The following is a 21,886-nucleotide window of genomic DNA, read 5'->3' as shown; positions in this document are numbered from 1 at the left end:
TTGCGAAAAGGGGTTTTCCACACACATCCAATTCCGTAACCGTTGGAGACCATAACTCAGTGTTCAAGTAACATATTAACCTGAAAATTTCACCACGTATTCAGCTATAGTGGTGCTCACCACTGTCCAAAATTCAAGGCAATAGCTCTTTCCAATCTGAAGTTATCAATTGTCAAAGTTGGCAAATTGGATGTGTGTGGAAGACCCCTTTTCGCAAATCCGGTCACATATGTATTATACAGTATATATAATTTGTACATTTACTGATAAAATATTTAAAAGTACATCTACTTCATCTTTTCTTCTTCCTGTAGTAAAGAAAAAAACATAGGTTAAAAAAGTCCCAAAGCTGGCCATAGGCCGGCTTTGGGGTATACAAATACAAAAAGAAATGAAATCTAATCCAAAACAGCCAAGCTGTAAAAAAAGTGTGCGGCCCTCAGAAAGGCTATGGTGAAAACAGATGTGAAATCCAAGGTGGCGGCCAAGAAATGGCTGTGATGGTAGGTTAATGGTAAAAATTTTAATAATGACAATTTAGGTAAATTTTGTGAAGCGGCACAAAAATTCACCTGAATTGTCATTATTAAAATTTTTACCATTAACCTACCATCACAGCCATTTCTTGGCCGCCACCTTGGATTTCACATCTTTTTTCACCATAGCCTTTCTGAGGGCCGCACACTTTTTTTGCAGCTTGGCTGTTTTGGATTAGATATTTTTTTGCAGCTGATCTCTCCACTGGGTGACTTGAAATGTAGCTGAACTATATACAGGATGGTTTCTTTGTAGCTGAACTCTCTGCAAAGTGACCACTTCTAGCTGGTCTCTCTACAGGGTGATTTGTTTCTAGCTGAACTCTCTACAAGTGATTTATTTGCAGCTGAACTCTTTATGTGGTGGTTTCTTTGTAGCTGAACTCTCTACAAGGTGACCTCTTCTAGCTGATCTCTCTACAGGGTGATTTGTTTCTAACTGAACTCTTTACAGGTGATTTTTTGCAGTTAAACACTCTACATGGTGGTTTCTTTGTAGCTGAACTCTGTACATGATGGTTTCTTTGTAGCTAAACTCTTTACAAGGTGACTTCTTCTAGCTGAACTCTCTACGGGGTAATTTCTTTGTAGTTGAACTCTCTATATGATGGTTTCTTTGTAACTGAACTCTCTACAAGGTAACTTCTTCTACCTGATCTTTCTACTGGGTGATTTGTTTGCAGCTGAACTCTCTACATGGTGGTTTCTTTGTTGCTGAACTCTCTACAAGGTGAATTCTTCTACCTGATCTCTCTACAGGGTAATTTGTTTGTAACTGAACTCTGTACAAGTGCATTTTTGTGGGTGATCTCACTGCAGGTTGATTTGTTTGTAGCTGAACTCACTAAAGGGTGATTTTGCTTGTAGCTGAACTCCTTGCATTGTGTCTAGATTCTAGCTGATCTCTCTACAGGGTGATTTGTTTGTAGCTGATCTCTCTACAAGTTGATTTGTGTGTAGCTGATCTCTCTGCAGGTTGATTAATTTGTAGCCGATCTCTCTACAAGGTAATTTGTTTGTAGCTGAATTGTCTATAAGGTGATTTATTTGTAGCTGATCTCTCTGCAGGTTGATTTGTTTCTAGCTGATCTCTGTACAAGTTGATTTGTTTGTTGCTGATCACTCTAAAAGTTGATTTGTTTGTAGCTGAACTCTCTGCAAAGTGTTTTGTTTGTAGCTGACCTCTCTTCAGGGTGATTTGTTTCTAGCTCATCTCTCTACAGGGTGATTTTTTGTAGCTGACCTCTCTTCAGGGTGATTTGTTTCTAGCTGGTCTCTCTACAGGGTGATTTGTTTGTAGATGAACTCTCTACAGGGTAATTTATTTGTAGCTGAACTATCTATAAGGTGATTTGTATGTAGCTGATCTCTCTGCAGATTGATTTGTTTTAGTCGAACTCTCTACAGGGTGATTTGTTTCTAGCTTATCTCTCTACAGGTTGATTTGTCTGTAACTGATCTCTCTGCAGGTTGATTTGTTTGTAGCTGAACTGTCTATAAGGTGATTTGTTTGTAGCTGATCTCTCTGCAGGTTGATTTGTTTTAGCTGAACTCTCTACAGGGTGATTTGTTTGTAGCTGAACTCCTTACATTGTGTGTAGTTTCTAGCTGATCTCTCTACAAGGTGATTTGTTTGTAGCTGATCTCTCTATAAGTTAATTTGTGTGTAGCTGATCTCTCTGCAGGTTGATTTGTTTGTAGCCGATCTCTCTACAGGGTAATTTGTTTGTAGCTGAACTCTCTATAAGGTGATTTGTTTGTAGCTGATCTCTCTGCAGGTTGATTTGTTTTAGCTGAACTCTCTACAGGGTGATTGCTTGTAGCTGAACTCCTTACATTGTGTCTAGTTTCTAGCTGATGTCTCTACAGGGTGATTTTTTGTAGCTGAACTCTCTACAGGGTGATTTGTTTCTAGCTTATCTCTCTACAGGTAGATTTGTGTTGATTTGTTCATTGCTGATCGCTCTAAAGGTTGATTTGTTGTAGCTGAACACTCTGCAAAGTGATTTGTTTGTAGCTGATCACTCTAAAGGGTAATTTGTTTGTAGCTGAACTCTCTCCACAGTGACTTGTGTGTAGCTGAATTCTGTGTAGCTGAATTCTCTAGAGAGTGACTAAATTGTAGCTGAATTCTCTACAGGGTGCATGACTTGTTTATAGCTGAACCTTCTTCAGTGTGCCTTGAAATGTTCTGAATCTCTATAGTGATATATTTGCTTAACTCTCCACATGGTGACTGTCTTCTTGCTGAACTGTCTATAAGATTAACTGTTTGCAGCTGAACTCCCTACAAAATAACTTGTGATGTAATAAAATTCTATAATGGAGTAAATAAATTAGCCGAATGCTCTATTAGGGTGACTGTTCTATTAGAGTATCTCGATCTCGCATTTGCTACACGGAGTTGGCTTTCGAATCATAACTCAGTGGTTTGTACTTCGATTCTTCTGTACAACTGAAAGGACTTTCTATGAAGATTATTCCAGCTATACACCGATTTTCAGCTCATTGCTCTTAGCGGTTTGCCTAGTAGGCATGAAAACTAATACTTTTTTATTCCTAAAAATCGATCGCGTAATTGTGACACAAGTTGGGTTTTGTATCATATCTCCGTGGTCTTTATCTCGATTCCTTTCAAACCACCAAAAGGCACTCCTACGATGGTTACTCCATCTACATAGCAATTTTCAACTCATTCCATGAAGCGGTTTACCCTGTAGGCGTGACAACAAATCGATCTTGTTTTATGCGAATAATCGGTCATAACTCCTGAACAATTCATCGGATTTGTACCAAATTTGATGCTAGGATTCGCCTTTGGACTCCCTTTCTGTGTGCCAAATTTCAAGGCGTTAGGAGTATGCGTTTGCTTGTTATAGCAATTTTTGCAAGTGTGCGAAAAGACGAAGAAGAAAAAAAAAACGAAGAAAAAAAACGAAACTTTGGCAGCTTGTATCTCGGAAATGGCTGGAGCGATTTCTTTCAAATTAGGAATGTAGACTCCCCTGGCTGGCGGGCAACTGTGTAGCAAATTTGGTTCCAATCAGATAAGTGATCACCGAGATACAAAGGTGTGAAAATGACGTTTTCGTTCTTCCTGTCAATATACTCACGGGTGTGGCGCGCCGGCTTCTTGGGCCGCACGACACACTACCGTGTGTCTTGATGTAAAGGCAGGTGTATTTTAGTGGAGAGGTAGGCATATTTTAATGAGAAACTGAAATGCTATACACCACTTGAAGAAGTCGAATGAATCAGAATTGATAAGATACGTTCAAAGATGTGCTCGATCATAAATGACGGACTGAGCAAAACTCGGCCATTTTCGCACATTCCTGAAGTTCTATTTTATTGCAACTCTGTAATCTATAGTAACAAAAGAGTGGACTGCCAAAGTTTCATCCTTTTATGATAAATGGTCTTGGAGTTATAGCACTTAACAGTTGGAACAGTGATAAACTTGATTTTAAAAGCAACAATACGGGAAATAAATTACAGGTGCTTAGATAATCGATCATAACTAACGATTGAAACAAGCTACAAACATGAGATTTTGCTCAATCTGTGCACCATGAACTGGCAAATCAATCAAAGTATAGTATTTTCCCTGTACTCCTCTGTGTTGACAAAGAAGAAGGCTATTCCAACTAAGAAATAAGAATGGTGAACTTTGTTTTTACTGCATCGTAAATAAACGCCTATAACTCACGAATCCTTTGGTGTGCGAACACGAAACTAAGATTTTTTTACTCTTCATAAGCAAGTGAACCCACTGGTGCATAGGTTTTATTGATATGAGCACAGTGTGTACAAATGCGATTAAAACTTGTGTAAATCTTTTATGCAGCATGTGTATTTTTACCCAGTGTATTTCAATATGGTGTTAGAATTTTGCAAAAATGGCTGGTTTTCACTCAGCGGGTCACATATATGTCATGGAAGGTAACAAAATGAGGTGTGAAGAAAGATGGAGTTAGTATGTAAAGTTCCACATCGCCACATACTGATTAACTACATTTATGCAATTGATTTTAGACGTCTGCAGTAGTGCAAATTTACTGAGACCAAGCTGAAATTTCTGATGGTACTAAGTAGAAGCAAATACCAGTGATAGGATTGTTGACAAAGTGTACAGACCAAATAACTGTCTTGTCACTTGCCACTTACATAAAGTCCTGGAACTTTGGCTGCAGTAAGCAAATGTACATGTGTAATGTTTGCACTAAAAAGTACTCATTCACATTGCATACTGGTCTAAACTGAATGTATGTACAGTGAAACCTGTCTAATCTGGTCTCTGTGTAATAAGGTCACCTGTTAAAACCAGCCAACTTATAAATTCTCAAATGTGTCATTTGTTAAAACACTTTCTTTCCAAACTAGATGGACTGCCCTGCAGTACCAGTAGGCATGTGGTGGACAACTAAGAGACAAAAAAAAACAACAGGTTTGACTCAGTACTCATCAAAGCGACCCATCTCTGGAGAGATATCAACTGATAGAAGTGAGTTGACCTGCTACCACAGATGCACACTGTTGCAGAGCGTAACAGAAAGAAGGACAGTGTACACCTTTCGTGTAAAAAGTGATATAGATTTTAGGACTACTGTATTTATACCTGCCTGTCAGTTTTTCAGGTAATCTGGTCACCCACTAGCAGTATAGCAGTTAGATGTAGTCATGGTAGATACTAACGTGGGACCAGGCAGAACGAATGAATTTCAAGTCAGTTTACATACAGAGGAATTGTATTATCTTGTGTGCTCTTTGTTTAGTTCTCAATTGTCAAGTGTACGTGGACAGTAGTGAGACCATGGATATCGTGAATTTCTACACACTAAGGAGAATAATTGTTTATTATCTCAGATGTTCTCTGAATTACCAAGATCAGGTGTACTGTTATGATGGGACCAAACTAATAACCCTACAGTTGCTTATAGTAATACTTTCCTTTTAGGCATATTGTATTTAATGCCTGCTTGCTGGCTTTTGCAGGCTATCTGGTCATAGTGGTTTACCTTCTAGCAGTAGGATGTGGTCATGCATAACTAGGAAAACTTACAGTAGCGGACAAAAAAAAAGTTCCTGTTTCCGTTTCGTTGAACGGTATTTACACGCAGTTCAGTTTGCATTCACATTCCGTTTTAAATAATCGCAGCAACCCCAGAACGTATGTGGCCAGTTGGAGGCAAGGTATTGTACAGTTTCGCACAAGGCTTCACGACTCGCCAAAACTAAAAGCTGTTCCAGTCAACAGGTAAGCAGCGATATTATCTACACGTATAATTTGTGTGTTCCTATGGTGCTGTATGTATGATTATTAATTAGTTACACCTGATAACGCCTTCATGATTAACTAGCTTGGGAAGAAAACAGAAGCTACAACTGCTGCTGAAGACGTGATGAGAACTGCTGACAGCTGTAGCTAGAGCGAGCTGGAGACAAAGCCGACACGCATGCATACAAACATTACATCAAAAAAAATGTTTGTATGTTTAATAATTAAAATAGTCTATCAACTGAAACGGATTTACAATACCACAAGGTTATCAACTGAATAGTAAAGCATTGAATGACTTATACAGACCACGAGAATCCGGCTTATATTTCATCACCAGGAGTCGCCATTGTTGACAGATCATCCTGTGACATGCATAAAACTGATGCAGAACAATTAAAACTAACCTGTCTGTCTTGGATATAATACAAACTGTTGTACAAATCACTTGTTCTCGTACCTGGCTTGGCTAGCAATGGTTGAATTTACTACAATAAGTGGTTAGTCAGGTTTTTTTGTGTGGTGTGTGAATTCCTTAGATTTAAATTGTAGGAATTGTAACTTGTTAATATATTACAGTTAGCAATTATTGCTTTAGCTATAGCAAGAAAATAAAAGCTTTATTGCCTCCATGGCATCCATCTCAGATGTCAGTACTCCAACTCCACTCCAATGCTGCTGCTACAGTAAGCTGTGGGTATCTGGCTGGGTAAAACACACGTATATGGGTTAGGAACAGTAAGGGCTATAGAAACACGGTATTCTTAGCTAACGCTATTCTTAAAATTCTTTTGTAGTGTACCTACCATGCAACTGTAATATGAATAATAACAATAATAATATTATCATAATACTCGATTGCCACACAGCTTCTCTAAGCATCCTGTAGTAGCTTCTGCATTAGTTTAATAGTTCAAATAGGTACTTCAAAGTGACCATGAAGCTTACTAACACCAAGAATGCCTCCCGGCTGGGAGTGCAGGCTAACTAGTGAGACTGTTGCCTCCCAAACTGTAACAAGTAGTCAGTCTTAATACTTGTAATACCTCTAAAACAACAAAATTAATGCTTTTGAAAAAGAACAATAGTGCTCGCATTTTCCACTCGTTGCGCAAACATTTCGTTTCTGTGCAAACGGAACAGAAACAGGAACTTTTTTTATCTGCGACTGTAGATTAAAGAGTGTCATGAATTTCAGGTCAGTTGATGTACAGAGGAATTGTATTATTGCAATTGTTTTATGTGTTCTGTTTGTATAGTAGTTCTCAATTATCAGTGTATATAGACTGTAGTGACATCAAGGGCGTTATGAATTTCCAGGTCAGTCTATGCACCAAGAAATGTTTCCTGGTTATGTCAATATCCCACTGTATCATCAGAAATTAATATTAGAAACAATTAATATGTATGTTGTTTATGTGTACTAATTAGCATGCATGATGAAAGCCACGATGTGACTGATCGTCCATGGGTGAGTATATGTTGGTAAGCTTGTTCAGAAGTTTTCATTTACATTTTGTAGTAAAAAGTCACAAAGGTTCAAACAATTGTAATACACCAAAAGTTGTGTGGCACTAAATAGAATCTACAGGATTTATGCTTGAAATGCTTCCCTAAGGAACTTACATTCTTGACGCTTTCACAACACCTTTGTAAGTTATCAATTAGGGTTTGTGTCCACATCGTGTCTTTAAAAGTCATTGTCTGGGTTAGAGTTTTGATCAAAGAAAATTTGCATAGGAGCAAACCAGAATCATGTGCTAGTCTGCTAAATGGACTGTACAAAGACGAGTATGTTGACTGGTATAACATGACAATAGGTATAACACAAGGTAGAGAAATAAAGCAAAATATATCTAAATACGCGTATTTTTTTATTCTAGCAAGGTCGCAAGAAAACTACTACTACTACTACTACTACTACTATGACAACTAAAGATATTTTTATTACATAATGCAATACAAATCTATTAAAAGATGTTGTATAATACAGGGCTAATATTGTGAAACAGTCCCTACATGTAAATAACTCACAGTAGTGGCTGAGCGTCTTTTAATTGGGTGTGTGCTTCATAGTCTATTGGCCACACGACTCACTACTGTGAGTCTTGATACAGTCCATAATAAAGAGGACTCTTGCTATTAATATACCATACCATATCTCTGCATGTATACTGTATGTACATGATACAGTATAATTTCCTTAACTTACTATTTTTACAACAGTATCAACAAAATGTTCCAACAAATATTTGGCTTCTCTGACTGTACAACCATGAATTAAAGTTGAAACTTGTGTAGTGTCTCCTTCATCCTATAGTACAGTACATGTATATATGGCTTACATACAAAAGTATTTTTATTTTGTACAATTCATATTATTCATAACACAATTACTATAGTCAGTTCGTGTTCACCTGAGCCCCCGGCCAAATACAGTGATATCAAAGAGGTGACATGTGCTCACTCCCAATGGTATTGTACTGGAACAAGCATGTTTTCATTGTTGTAAACATGTTTGCGTACCTGAATCTTCTATACTACTGTAGTTGTATTAAAGCCCAATAACTCACTTGTTCTTGTCCGCATCAAAGTGTTTTTTTGATAAATAGTTCTTGGGTTTAAAAGGCTTTGCAGCAATAGCAAATGTTTGGGCAGCTGGTTCATGTAACAAGAGTTATTAAGAAAATACAAGGACTCAGGTGAACGTCAACCAACTGTAATGCAGATGTCCAGAAATTCTACAGCCCTTTTGTAAGGAAACTCTGGCATCAAAGTCACATGGGAATTGTGGAGTGGTCATGCACAGTCAGGTGAATAGTATCAAAAACTATGTACATCAAGACACACGGTACGTGAGGCCCAAGAAGCCGGCACGTAATATACATATTTACTATTAGTATTTCGAAAAAAATTGTTAATTTAAAAATGATGTAGGGATCTATGCAATAAAAATAGTGAAACGAGATGAATGATGGTATTACAGCATAGCTTGGTGGGAAGTCCCTACTTTAGCACTGAAAAAAAAAAAACAATTTAGAGCTAATATGCCAAAGTAGGAACTTTCCCACTGAGCTATGCTGTAATACCATCATTCATCTCTTGTTTCACTACTTTTATTACATAGATCCCTACTTCATTTTTAAATTAACATTTTTTTAAAATACTAGTTTGTTTAGTTTCTTGTTGGAGCACAGCTAGCTAGCTACAGTGTAACTTATGACTGTTCAATTAGAATATCACATACATGACTGTTGAATTAGAGTGACTGTTTGTATTTAGAGTGACAGTTGTATTAGAGTATTGCGAGTCAGCGAAAGGGTGTGCAGCTAGCTATACCAATAAGGGGCCTCAATATGGTTTCGTTGGATGAAGAAGACAAGCAGCTTGATTTAAGATAAAAGAAAAGACAGGCGCATAGGGCCTACACTCATCAGAACCCAAAAAGGCACATCCCACTGGTGAGTTTGTTTTTGTGGCGTAAAATGGTGGCCGTGTGCTGCTTTGTTTGGCCTCTAGCCTTGTGACTGTGGTCAATCAGGCAGTCAGTCTAAAATTCGGTTTTGGCGATTTTTTAAAGTTCTATATCCGGCCTCCTGCACGTAAGTGTTTTATTATAATTAATGCTGTGTTATACATCATATGGACTAGTAATATTCCATAACGGTGACTTTCATCTTGTAAGATTTCTCTAGGATGATTTTCAAAGGTGGAATTTTAGGTGGCATGCAAAATTTTCAGGGGGATCCGTACTACCATACCGTTTTGATATAGTTTAATGTCCATTATGATGTACACATATTAGTGCATTTGGCTGATGTTGATCATGTATATTCACAATTTTAAAGATGATAAAGTGAACTAATTTAATAACTATAAGTATTAATGTTATGCTTGTTACCAACTCAGAGGAGTATGGAAGCGTTTTAGACGCTACTTGAAAATATTACATTAATTACATAGTTTTGTTTGGAACATCATGTGAACATCAATAGTCGCAATACATAACCAGCGAATGGTGGGGATCACTGGCTCTTTCCATTACACATTGTGTGAGGATTCAAATGATGTACTTTGTTTCACAAAAGCGCTTAGTTTTCATTGTAAACACTGATGAAACACTTTCCTGTGTATAGTAGCGAGACAAATATACATATTCTTAACATACACCCAGTAACAATGATGCAAAACTTTGTTACATAATCCACACATTTTAGTTCATCCCAAACCAAGGGTTTGCATAATTCATTTTATTGGCACTTAAACCACTTCCACCTCCTCTGTTTCCAGCTATATACAGTACAAGAAAACATTGATAACAGAAGACAGTTTGAAAATGCAAATCCAAACAAAAAAGCGTTACCCCTACTGTGAACATGCATGTCAATTTGATCCCAATTTTACTATTACATGTAAGTACTTCTACATACGTATTCGGTACTTTGAATTTAGTTTTGAGGTCTCAAATAATTATAGTATTATGGTTTTGTTAATACTTTGGTAAGACTATATTGCAATGTCCTGTTTCTCATGTACACCCAGTAGTCTTGGAATTACTGTGATATGTACGGTACCGCCCAAGTGTAATATCGTTTCTCATGAGTGCGTGCAATTAAAAAAGCCCACTACTGCAGAGTTGGATTGTTAAGCATATGCACTTATAATTATCAGAGAAAACTTTGGTAAAAATAATACTACCGCAATTTGCTATTTTTAATAAATAATATTCATATGCAAAGTTTGCACGAAAATTTCTTACACAAGATCAAACTACTCTAATAAACCAGTCATTCATGTAAATCATACAAATATATTAAAATTTTTTTGCACAAAAATAAAGCAAATTACGGTATCTGTTAGGCGCATATGCCTAATTAATATTTATGGTGTGCTTAACACGGAATCACTACACTGTGATAGAGTAGTTCGTGGTCACCACACCAGTGTATAAGGACAAGAATATTGCAATTCAGAAGGCTGATTTGTTGTATACATAGTGAAGGGATACCTCAAGGGAAACATAAGCGCTTAAGGAGACATTAATTTTGCAGCACTTACAGTTTTTCTTCCAATGTGTAGCTTTTTTGCATGTTGAGCCTCACATTGGGCCATGTGCGCTTATCAGCAATGGTTAGTCACAAGAAATATGTATGCACTTAACAAATAATACGCGCTTAATAGACACATGCACTTAAAAACTTCACTCTACGGTAATTACAATGTAAAGGGCGTGGAAGGCATTTTGCTAGTGAGTCGTTACTCTTCAACTACATGTAGAGGGATAATGACTTGCTAGCAAATGGCTGCCATGGAATTTATTAGTGAGTCTTTAAATCACACGCACTCGCAAGAAGCGATGTTGCGTTTGGGCGGTACCGTATCCATGATAAACCTGATACTGAATTTTTAACACTGGCCCAACCTTTTATAATGTTAAGTTTTCTGCTGATTAAAGCTTTTCATGCTACGCACATGCATATTTCTTAAGAAAATAATCTTGTGTACAGTAAGTGCATATTATGGTTTCATTTTGGTTGTGAACATAGTTTTAATTTACTTTACAGTTATGGTTGAAAGTTCAACTAAATTTGAAAGTTTGTGAATACTTTAATAGAGCTAGTATATGACTTTTAAGTGTTTGACTGTTCTATTACACATCTCATTTTAAATCTGCAGCGTCATTGTCAATAGCAGGTAACATCAATATCGTGACAATATTGTCTCACCAAAATTTGAACAAAACAAGGATAAATTCATTAATATACTGTGGTTTGACAACAATATTGACCAGGTCTATTATACAGCGAGATACACGGTAGTGTGCTGTGTGGCCAAGAAAGCTGGTGCACCACACTGTGAGTATACTGACAGGAAGAAAAAAGTAGCTTTTTCATGCATGCATAGCTCCATAGCCCCTCACAAAAGCACATCATTTTTGCATTATAGCGTCCACCAGATAGGGTAGGTTACACAACATATTTGATTGAATTTGCACCAGCCATTTGCGAGATAAAGACATTCAAAGTTTTCATTTAATTTCTTTTTTTCTACTTCAGCCATACGGACTTTGATTTATTTTTGTACACTTTGCATAAAATGTAAACGTGTAGCTCGACTGTCTCAATCTCTGGGACAAATGAGAGTGTATAATATAAAGGTGAATTCACGTACCAAGTTTGCTGTAAATCTGATGAATATCCAAGTAGTTATACAATTATTCACATAAAAAATCAAACGTCTGTCATAGCTGTAGGGTAAACCAAGCATGGGAATAACTTTAAAATTGGTGTGTAAATAGGCTCAACATCAAAGCTGTAACTTTTGATGGTTTGAAAAGCAATAGAGTTACAGCTGCAAAGTTATAAAGCAAAACCCAAGCAAGTGTAAATTTCGGGTTCCAGATACTGTAATAGAGCAGTCAGTGCAGGGTAAAAAGGTGCACAAAAATGTCAAAAAATAACTTACTACAGTTCAAACCAGGGACCACATAACCTGTAAATACCTCATCCTTAACCACTAAACTGCTATTACCTTGGCTGATCGCCTCACTTAATTTCTGCTTTATATATGAAAATTCTGGTCAAACTCTGCTAATAATAAACGTTTATAATTTCATAGATGTACGTACCAATAGAAGTATTTTGATCTAGAACATTCAATGTACGTATGTTGTATTAGAAGATCTCAAAAATGTGCACTCTATTAGAGCAGTACAATAATATTACCAAATACAGAAGTAAAGCATACAATAGATATACCAATATATTATTGTAGAACATTCTATGTATGTTATATTAGAAGTCACCAAAAATGTGCACTCTATTAGAGTATTACAATAATATTACCAAATATTGAACTAAAGCATGCAATACAATACATTTGTAAGTCTGTCTTCAATAATCATCATTATATCTGTATAGATACTGTAAGAAGAAAGGTGAGTAAAAACGAACAGGTACAAATAGAAGTAAAATCCACACAAAAAAAAACATCCAAGCTGTGAAAAAATAGTGCAACCTTGGTAAAAAAAGTTGTGAAATCCAAGGTGGTGGAAAAGCAATGATGTTAATGCTAATAAATTTTTGAGTAATGGCTGTTTGCATTATTAGCATTAACATCGTTACAGCCATTTCTTGGCTGCCACCTTCAATTTCACCACTTTTTTTCACCTAGGTAACACCATTTTTTCGCAGCTTAGTTGTTTTTGTGTGAAAAATAATGTATACCTAAAAATTTGATGTGTGATATACATGTACAGTGAGTCAAACATACAACTGCAACAGTACATACAGTTTTAGTTTCCATTAGAGCCATGATATCATTTTGTCCACTTTTGATTCTGTCTTGAACATAATCTAAATTATCCTTTAGGGTTTCCAGTTCATCTCTTAGTCCCTCTAATGGCAAGCAATCCTATGTGCACATATAGACTGTAAATGTTTCACAGTGTTCATAACACACACACACACACACACACACACACACACACACACACACACACACACACATACACACACACAAACACAAAACAAGTTGATATTGTGCTATTTCTAAAAACCAGGCCCCATACAGCTAGATAATTCACGTGGAATTAACCATCTATGTATTACTATGTTATTATTCTAGCAAATAGGATTTTGGTTGTGCAATAATACATATGTAATTGATTTATTGTAATTACAGATTTTTGTAATTCTTCATTTACATTGCTATGCACTGCTACAGTAGCAGTCACAAAAAAGTTCCTGTTACATTTGCATTGGGTTGCTCTGCATTTGCATTGCGTTTACTAAGTGTTGCGTTTGCATACCTTGTTGCCTTCTGTCTGCATTCCAGTTTTCAAGCGTTTTTAGGCTTACAAGTTTATGGAGCATTGAAGGAAGGCTGGTAATGAATGGACGAGACACAGAATTCAGCAGCATGATGGTCTATGTATAAGGTTAGCAATCATATAGTAATCTTTTTGCAATTGTACATTTCTATAATTTAGATTCCGTCGAGAGCGCCTGCGGTGACCAGCCAGGAAAGTCTACCGAGTAGGAACTGGATTGAAAACTATCAAAAGTCAAACATTATGAAATAATTTGCATGGCATATTTATTGAATTTTAATAAGCGATTCGTTCGCTGACAGGCTGTGACTGGGCTCAAAAGTCTACAAAGCAGCTGAGTTAGTCGTCAATGAGGATATATCCATGAAAGCTGCCGTGAGTTACACGAAATACAAACTGATCAAACTAACCTGTGGCTGTGAGAGCGTAAGTCCGAGCCCAAGCTGCCAAATCACTAAATGGGCATGACCATGGGGGTTTAAACGTGAAATTTTTGTTTTGTGAAGTGTCAGTTGGGGCAAAGCCGCTACTTGGCTACGTAAAATGAGTTTCCTCATACTGATGTTAGTATAATCTAAACCAAAACAGCCAAGCTGTAAAAAAAGAGTGCGGCCCTCAAAAAGGCCATGGTGAAAAAAGATGTGAAATCCAAGGTGGCGGCCAAGAAATGGCTGTGATGGTAGGTTAATGGCAAAACTTTTAATTACGAAAATTCAGGTGAATTTGCGTTGCCTCCTCCACTAGGATTCGGCACCAAATTCACATGAATTATCGTAATTAAAATTTTTGCCATTAACCTACCATCACAGCCATTTCTTGGCCGCCACCTTGGATTTCACATCTTTTTTCACCTTGGCCGTTTTGGGGACCGCACTCTTTTTTTACAGCTTGGCTGTTTTGGTTTAGATATCACTTCTTTTTGTATTGCAAGCCACAAAACTGGCCATATGGCTTTGATGCTTCCTTTTAACTTGCTTTTTTTTTACTGCAGGAATTGTGGAACAAAGGAGTGTGTATAGCTTTTGTCTGATGAAATATTTGTATATTTAACATTGAATGATGATTATCACATACTGTGGTTAATAAGGTGACTTCTTACATACTGTAACTGAACTGTAGCTGAAACTCTCATTGTTTGTAGCTGAACTCTTTTCAGGGTGATATATTTCTTGCTGAACTCTCTACAAGATGATTTGTTTCTAGCTGAGCTATCTACAGGGTGATTTGTTTGCAGCTGAACGGTGGTTTCTTTGTAGCTGAACTCTCTACAAGGTGACTTGTTCTAGCTGAACTCTCTACAGGGTGGCTGAACTCTCTACAGGGTGATTGTTTGCACCTGAACTCTCTGCAAGATGATTTGTTTCTAGCTGATCTCTTTATAGTGTAACTTGATTGTAGCTGATTTCTCTATAGGATGATTTCTTTGTAGCTGATCTCTCCACAGGTGACTTGTTTCTAGCTGATCTAACTTGTTTCTAACTGATCTCTCTACGCGGTGACTTGTTTCTAGCTGAACTCTCTATAAGGTCATCTGTTTGTAATTCAACTCTCTACAGGATGGTTTCTTTGTAGCTAATCTCTGTACAGGGTGACTTGTTTCTAGCTGATTTCTCTACAGTGTAACTTGATTTTAGCTGATCTCTCTACATGGTGACTTGTTTCTAGCTGAACTCTCTATAGGGTTATCTGTTTGTAATCAAACTCTCTACAGGATGGTTTCTTTGTAGCTGATCTCTCTACAGGGTGACTTATTTCTAGCTGATCACTCTACAGGGTGAACTTGTTTCTGGCTGAACTCTCTACAGATGATTTGTTTGTAGCCGAACTCTCTACATGCTGGTTTCTTTGTAGCTGAACTATCTACAAGGTGACTTGTTCTAGCTGAACTCTATACAGGATGGCAGAACTCTCTACAGGATGGGTTCTTTGTAGCTGATCTCTTTACAGCATGACTTATTTCTAGCTGATCACTCTACAGGGTGAACTTGTTTCTGGCTGAACTCTCTACAGGCTGATTTGTTTGTAGCCAATCTCTCTACAGGGTTATTTGTTTGTAGCTGAACTCTCTACAAGTTGATTTGTGTGTAGCTGATCTCTCTGCAGGTTGATTTGTTTGTAGCCGATCTCTCTACAGGGCAATTTGTTTGTAGCTGATCTCTCTATAGGGTGATTTTTTATGTATCTGACCTCTCTTCAGGGTGATTTGTTTCTAGCTGATCTCTCTACAGGGTGATTTGTTTCTAGCTGATTGCTCTACAGGTTGATTTGTTTGTAGATGAACTCTCTACAGGGTAATTTGCTTGTAGCTGAACTCCTTACTTTGTGTCTAGTTTGTAGCTGATGTCTCTACAGGGTGATTTGTTTGTAGCTGAACTCCTTACATTGTGTGTAGTTACTAGCTGATCTCTCTACAGGGTGATTTGTTTGTAGCTGATCTCTCTACAAGTTGATTTGTGTGTATATAGCTGATCTCTCTGCAGGTTGATTTGTTTGTAGCCGATCTCTCTACAGGTAATCTGTTTGTAGCTGAACTCTCTATAAGGTGATTTGTTTGTAGCTGATCTCTCTGCAGGTTGATTTGTTTTAGCTGAACTCTCTACAGGGTGATTGCTTGTAGCTGAACTCCTTACAATGTGTCTAGTTTCTAGCTGATGTCTCTACAGGGTGATTTTTTGTAGCTGAACTCTCTTCAGGGTGATTTGTTTCTAGCTGATCTCTCTACAGGTAGATTTGTGTTGATTTGTTCATTGCCGATTGCTCTAAAGGTAATTGATTTGTTGCAGTTGAACACCCTGCAAAGTGTTTTGTTTGTAGCTGATCACTCTAAAGGGTAATTTGTTTGTAGCTGAACTCTCTCCACAGTGACTTGTGTGTAGCTGAATTCTGTGTAACTGAATTCTCTAGAGAGTGACTTAATTGTAGCTGAATTTTCTACACAGTGCATGACTTGTTTATAGCTGAACTTTCTTAAGTGTGACTTGTAATGTTCTGAATCTCTATAGTGGTATATTTGCTTAACTCTCCACATGGTGACTGTCTTCTTGCTGAACTGTCTATAAGATTAACTGTTTGCAGCTGAACTCCCTACAGAATAACTTGTGATGTAATAAAATTCTATAATGGAGTAAATAAATTAGCCGAATGCTCTATTAGGGTGACTGTTCTATTAGAGTATCTCGATCTCGCATTTGCTACACGGAGTTGGCTTTCGAATCATAACTCAGTGGTTTGTAATCCGATTCTTCTGTACTACTGCAAGGACTTTCTATGAAGATTATTCCAGCTATACACCGATTTTCAGCTCATTGCTCTAAGCGGTTTGCCTAGTAGGCGTGAAAACTAATACTTTTTTATTCATAAAAATCGATCGCGTAATTGTGACACAGGTTGGGTTTTGTGTCATATCTCCGTGGTCTTTATCTCGATTCCTTTCAAACCACCAAAAGGCACTCCTACGATGGTTACTCCATCTACATAGCAATTTTCAACTCATTCCATGAAGCGGTTTACCCTGTAGGCGTGACAACAAATCCATCTTGTTTTACGCGAATAATCGGTCATAACTCCTGAACCATTCATCGGATTTGTACCAAATTTGATGCTAGGACTTGCCTTTGGACTCCCTTTCTGTGTGCCAAATTTCAAGGCGATCGGAGTACGCGTTTGCGTGTTATAGCAATTTTTGCAAGTGTGCGAAAAGACGAAGAAGAAGAAAAAAACGAAGAAAAAAAACGAAACTTTGGCAGCTCGTATCTCGGAAATGGCTGGAGCGATTTCCTTCAAATTTGGAATGTAGACTCCCTTGGCTGGCGGGAAACTGTGTAGCAAATTTGGTTCCAATCAGATACGTGATCACCGAGATACAAAGGTGTGAAAATGACGTTTTCGTTCTTCCTGTCAATATACTCACGGTGTGGCGCGCCAGCTCCTTGGGCCACACGACACACTACCGTGTGTCTTGATTTGTATATTTACTGATAAAATCAGAAATAGTTAAAGTATTAAAAATCTGCTTTATCTTTTTCTTCTTCCTGTGGTAAAGAAAAAAAGATAAGTTAAAAAAGCCCCAAACTATGGCCGGCTTTGGGGAATACAAATACAAAAAGAAGTGACACCAAATTCACCTGAATTTACCAAAATCAAGCGGCACCAAATTCACCTGAACTGTCGTTATAAAAAAATTAACAATTAACCTATAATCACAACCATTTCTTGGTTGTCACCTTGGATTTCACATCTTTTTTTTTACCATAGCCTTTTTGAGGGCCGCACTCTTTTTTTTACAGCTTGGCTGTTTGGGATTAGATATTACTTACAGTGTACAAAGTATTATATAGTTGAAAGCTGATTATTGAATCACTACTGTACATGCAATTTGATGATGGACTTGTCTAATACTGTGTACCTTCAAGTACCACAGGCATCTTTGTTTTGTAGTCTGTTGTCATCTTACGCAATAATTCTCTTGCATATTTATCCATAAATAAAAGTATAAAAAGTACACAAACTAGTGCAAAATAATGTTTAAAGTTTTTGCTGAAAAAACAAAGAAAGAAGAGTCAAGTCAGCAAGTTAAAAACCATTGCAGAACTACAGTATGATGGAGCACGTCAAACCTGTTAAAGCATAACACTGGAATTGTCACACACAGATCTTTATTCAGACTCAATGGTTGAAAGTTCTACATGTCAGGAATGGATAAGCACTAGGAAGCACCAAATTCACATGAATTGCCATTATTAAAATTTTTGCTGTTAACTTACCATCACAGCCATTTCTTGGCTGCCACCTTGGTTTCACATCTATTTTCATCCTAGTTTTTTTGGAGGCTGCACACCTTTTTTACAGCTTGGTTGTTTTTTGGTTAATTTCATACCATAAGAAAGCCTATGGCCAGCTTTGGGTATTTCTTTTAACTTGTCTTTTTCCTTTTTTACAGGAATGAGGATTATGAGGGAGATTACGATTTTTAATTACTTGTTAAGCTTCACGTACATTCAAACAATATTAATTAGTAATTTACAACCATGATCAATCATACAATGTGTAATACAAATTACTTCACCTACATAGCTATACAGGTTGAATTGTTTGCACCTGAATATTCTACAGGTGTGGATGTTGCTGAATATCTACAGAGAGACTGAACTTTTAAACTACATGATTAATGGATTGTCACATACAGTGGCTCGTATCCTAACCACACTCCGTACAGAAAGAAACATTGCTGAACTTTCTACAAGAAACTTTTCTTGTAGCTGAACTTTCTACGGGGTAAATTGTAATGTAACTGAACTCTCTATAGGATGATTTACAGTGTATTTCTAGCTGAACTCTCTACAGAGTGAATTGTATACATCTATGCAGCTGAACTCTCTACAGAGAAAAATGTACATGTGTAGTTGAACTCTCTACAAGGTGGCTTGGTTCTAGCTGATCTCTCTGTTTCTAACTGAGCTCTCTAAAGGGTGACTTGTTTCTAGGGTGACTTGTTTCTAACTCTTTACAGGGTGAATTGTTTCTAGCTGAACTCTCTACAGGGTGATTTGTTTCTTGATCTCTCTCTACAGGGTGCTTAATTCTAGCTGAACTCTCTACAGGGTGGCTTGATCTTTCCACTTGGTGATTTGCTTGTTGCTTAACTTTCTACAGGGTGATTTATTTCTAGCTCAACGCTCCATGAAAGATACGTAGTTGAATTATGTATATGATGACTTGTTTGTAGCTGATCTCTCTACAGGGTGACTTGTTTCTAGTTGATCTCTTTACAGGATGATTTGTTTGTAGCTGATCTCTCTACAGGGTGGTTTGTTTCTAGCTTAACTCTCTACAGGGTGCTGATTTGTTTGTAGTTGAACAATCTACAGGGTGACTTGTTCCAAGCTTATCTCTCTACTGGGCAACTTGTTTCTAGCTGACCTCTCTTCGGGATGATTTTATATACAGTAGATGAAGTCTACACAAGGTGACTTGTTCCTAGCTGATCTATCTCCAGAGTGATTTGTTTTGTAGCTGAACTTTCTACAGACTGACTTGTTTATAGATGAACTCTCTACAGGATGACTTGTTTCCAACTGATCTCTCTACAGGGTGAAAGCTGAATTCTCTATTGAAATGTAGTTGAACTCACTACAGGGTGAAGCTGATCTCTCTACAAGGTGACTTGTTTGTAGCTGAACTATATACAAAGTGAGTGATCTCTTTACAGGTTGACTTATTTGTAGATGAACTATCTATGTTTCTAGCTGATCTCTCTACAGGGTGAGCTGATCTCTATACTGGGTAACTTGTTTCTAGCTGAACTCTCTACAGCATGGCTCGAAATGCAATTGAACTTTCTACAGGGTGACTTATTTCTAGCTGATCTCTCTTCGTTTCTAGATGAACTCTATACAGGGCGCATGGTTTGTTTCTAGCTGAACTCATTACAGGGTGAATAGAAATGTAGTTGAACTCTGTACAGAATGACTTGTTTGTAGCTGAATTCTCCACATGGTAACCTATTTCTAGTTGAACTCTCTACAGGGTGACTTGAAGTGTAGTAGAACTCTCTATAGCATGACTTATTTCTATCTGATCTCTCTGCAGGGTGACTAGATTCTAGCAGATCTTCCTACAGGGGGATTTGTTTCTAGCTGAATTCTCTACAGGGTGATTTGAAATGTAGTTGAACTTTCTACAGGGTGACTTGTATTTCTAGTTAGTCTCTCTATAGGGTGACTTGTTGCTAGATGAACTCTCTACAGAGTGACTTGTTTCTAGTTGAACTCTAACAGGGTGACTTGTTTGTGGCTGAATCTTCCACAAGGTGATTAGTTTGTAACTGAAATCTATACGGGGTGACTAGTTTGTAGCTGAACTCGCTACACAGGGACTAGTTAGTGACTGAACTTTCTACAGGATGATTTGTTTGTAGCTGAACTCTCTACATGCAGTCTTGTTTGAAACTGCATACTCCACTGGGTGATATTTTTGTAGCTGAACTCTCCACAGGGTGACTTGTTTGTGGTTCAGCCTCCCACAGGTTGATTTGTTTGTAGCTGAAGGTGACTTCTTGTTTGCAGCTGATCTTTCTCTAGCATGACTTTTTTAGCATTTGACTTGTTCATGGTTGAACTCTCCACAGGGTGATTTATTGGTAGCTGAAGGATGACTTGTTTGTGGCTGAACTCTCCACAGGGTGATATTTTGTAGCTGAACTCTCTACAGGGTGAATTTTGTTTGCTGAATTCTTTAGGATGACTTTTTATGTAGCTGAACTCTATTCAGGGTGACTTGAACTCTCTAAAGGGTGACTTGTTGTTACCAGGACTCTCTATATGATGAACTGATTGTAGCTGAATGTTCTAATAGAGTTACTTATTACATAGTTGAATGTTCTATTAGGGTGACTGCACTATTAGAGTATCTTGATCACCCACTTGTTACATCTAGTTGACTTCGTAGTGTAACTCAGTGGTTTTTAATCTGATTCACTGTAAACAACTGAAAGATCGTTCTAAAATAATTGATCTACCTACCTACCTATTTTCAACTGATTTCATTGACTAGTTTGCCTAGTAAGTGAGCCAAGTACCACATTTTATCAGCGAAACTTGATCAAGCGCTTGGTACACATGATTTGCGTTTTTGTTATAACTCCATGACCGTTAGTGCAATTTTTTTCAAACCACAAAACACTTGCACTACAATGGTTACTCCATAGACAGATCAATTTTCAAGCCATTCATTCAAGTGGTTTACACTGTGGCTGTGATAAAAAATCAAAAATTGCATTTTTTGAAAATTGCATTTAACCACCTTGCTATTTATCTGATGTGTACGAAATTTGGACTACAAACATGCTGTATTACGTTCGTACTACCCTCCAAATTTGAAGAAAATCGATTAAAGCATGCACAAGTTATAGCGATTTTTCTAACTGAAGAAGAAAAGGAAGAAAAATACTAAGATGAACTTCGAAGGTGCATATCTCAGTGATGGCATGGCAGATTCAGCTCAAATCTAAAGCAGGAGGTGCCCCATTCTGTGGAAGTTTCAACAGCAAAAATGGTTAATTTCTGGTCAGGCACTATCAAGCTATGGATGCATGAAAATGACAATTTCTTGATTCCTGTAAAATACACACATGTCTGTCATGTGCCCGAACTTGTTGTATTTGGCCGCACGACACACTATCGTGTGTCTTGATTCTAGACAAGCATGGATGTGAATGGTAATATAAAGTACTACATATATATA

The 21,886-nt window shown here is 37.4% G+C and overlaps 1 protein-coding gene across 2 annotated transcripts in view; it reads right to left on the bottom strand.

The window, feature by feature from the left end:
- LOC136250691 (kinesin-like protein KIF21A) overlaps positions 1-21,886 on the bottom strand; it is a 465,334-nt gene that overhangs the window by 111,421 nt on the left and 332,027 nt on the right. For both annotated transcript variants that reach the window (XM_066042921.1, XM_066042922.1), the window contains exons 28-29: positions 13,105-13,227; positions 8,027-8,128 (exon numbers count right to left, since the gene is read on the bottom strand). In XM_066042921.1, coding sequence (XP_065898993.1) covers positions 8,027-8,128; positions 13,105-13,227 — 225 coding nt within the window. The remainder of the gene's footprint in view (positions 1-8,026; positions 8,129-13,104; positions 13,228-21,886) is intronic.

This window comes from Dysidea avara, chromosome 3 (genome assembly GCF_963678975.1).
Source record: "Dysidea avara chromosome 3, odDysAvar1.4, whole genome shotgun sequence".
Classification (NCBI taxonomy): Eukaryota; Metazoa; Porifera; class Demospongiae; order Dictyoceratida; family Dysideidae; genus Dysidea; species Dysidea avara.
This window is presented reverse-complemented; position numbering and strand designations above follow the sequence as displayed.